Genomic DNA, 541 nt, shown 5'->3' with positions numbered 1-541 from the left:
GGGGGGAGGGGGGGTTCCCGCAGTCCTCCGCCTCCCCCGCCCCTCGTTGCGCGGCCCCTTCCAGCCCGGTGCTGGGGGTCCGGTACCTCCCTAACGGTCCAGGCTGATCGTCCAGTGCTTGGACCCGTCTCCGCCCTCGCCCTCGCTCTTGAGGTCCTGGAAGAGTTGCGTGAAGTAGTGCGGGTCCGCGTTGATTCGCAGCATCTTGGCGCTGAGGCGCTGGATGATGCCCAGGCAGCGCTCCCAGAAGCGCCCCTTGTCGCCTTCCACCAGGAAGGGCTTGAGCGGGTAGGAGATCTCGTTGCCCATGTAGGAGTAGGCGAGATAGAGGCAGGTGAGGAACGAGGCCTGCAGCTCGGCCTGCGTCCCGATGTCTTCACCCCGCAGCGCTTCCCGGCACAGCAGATAGACGAACACCAGGTTGGCCGGGGTGATGAAGCCCTGGTCCTGCCAGCCCTGCAGCAGCAGCGAGCGGTCCACGCTGCGGAACCAGGAGATGAGCTCGCCGGGGCTCAGCTCCTTCAGCCGGTAGCGGCGGGGG

At 67.5% G+C, this 541-nt stretch overlaps 1 protein-coding gene across 1 annotated transcript; it reads right to left on the bottom strand.

Moving 5' to 3' along the window:
* Window positions 1-90: 90 nt before the first annotated feature.
* Window positions 91-540, bottom strand: CDK5R2 (cyclin-dependent kinase 5, regulatory subunit 2 (p39); the record flags this gene model as incomplete). The annotated part of the gene is made up of 1 exon (XM_009996258.1): window positions 91-540. A coding segment is annotated over one exon (450 nt), but the record flags the coding sequence as incomplete, so codon positions are not given.
* Window position 541: the final 1 nt, after the last annotated feature.

Source organism: Chaetura pelagica, unplaced genomic scaffold (assembly GCF_000747805.2).
Source record: "Chaetura pelagica isolate M959 unplaced genomic scaffold, ChaPel_1.0 scaffold3, whole genome shotgun sequence".
Lineage (NCBI taxonomy): Eukaryota > Metazoa > Chordata > Aves > Apodiformes > Apodidae > Chaetura > Chaetura pelagica.
The sequence above is the reverse complement of the archived record's forward strand: the minus strand, read 5'-3'. Positions and strand labels throughout refer to the sequence as shown.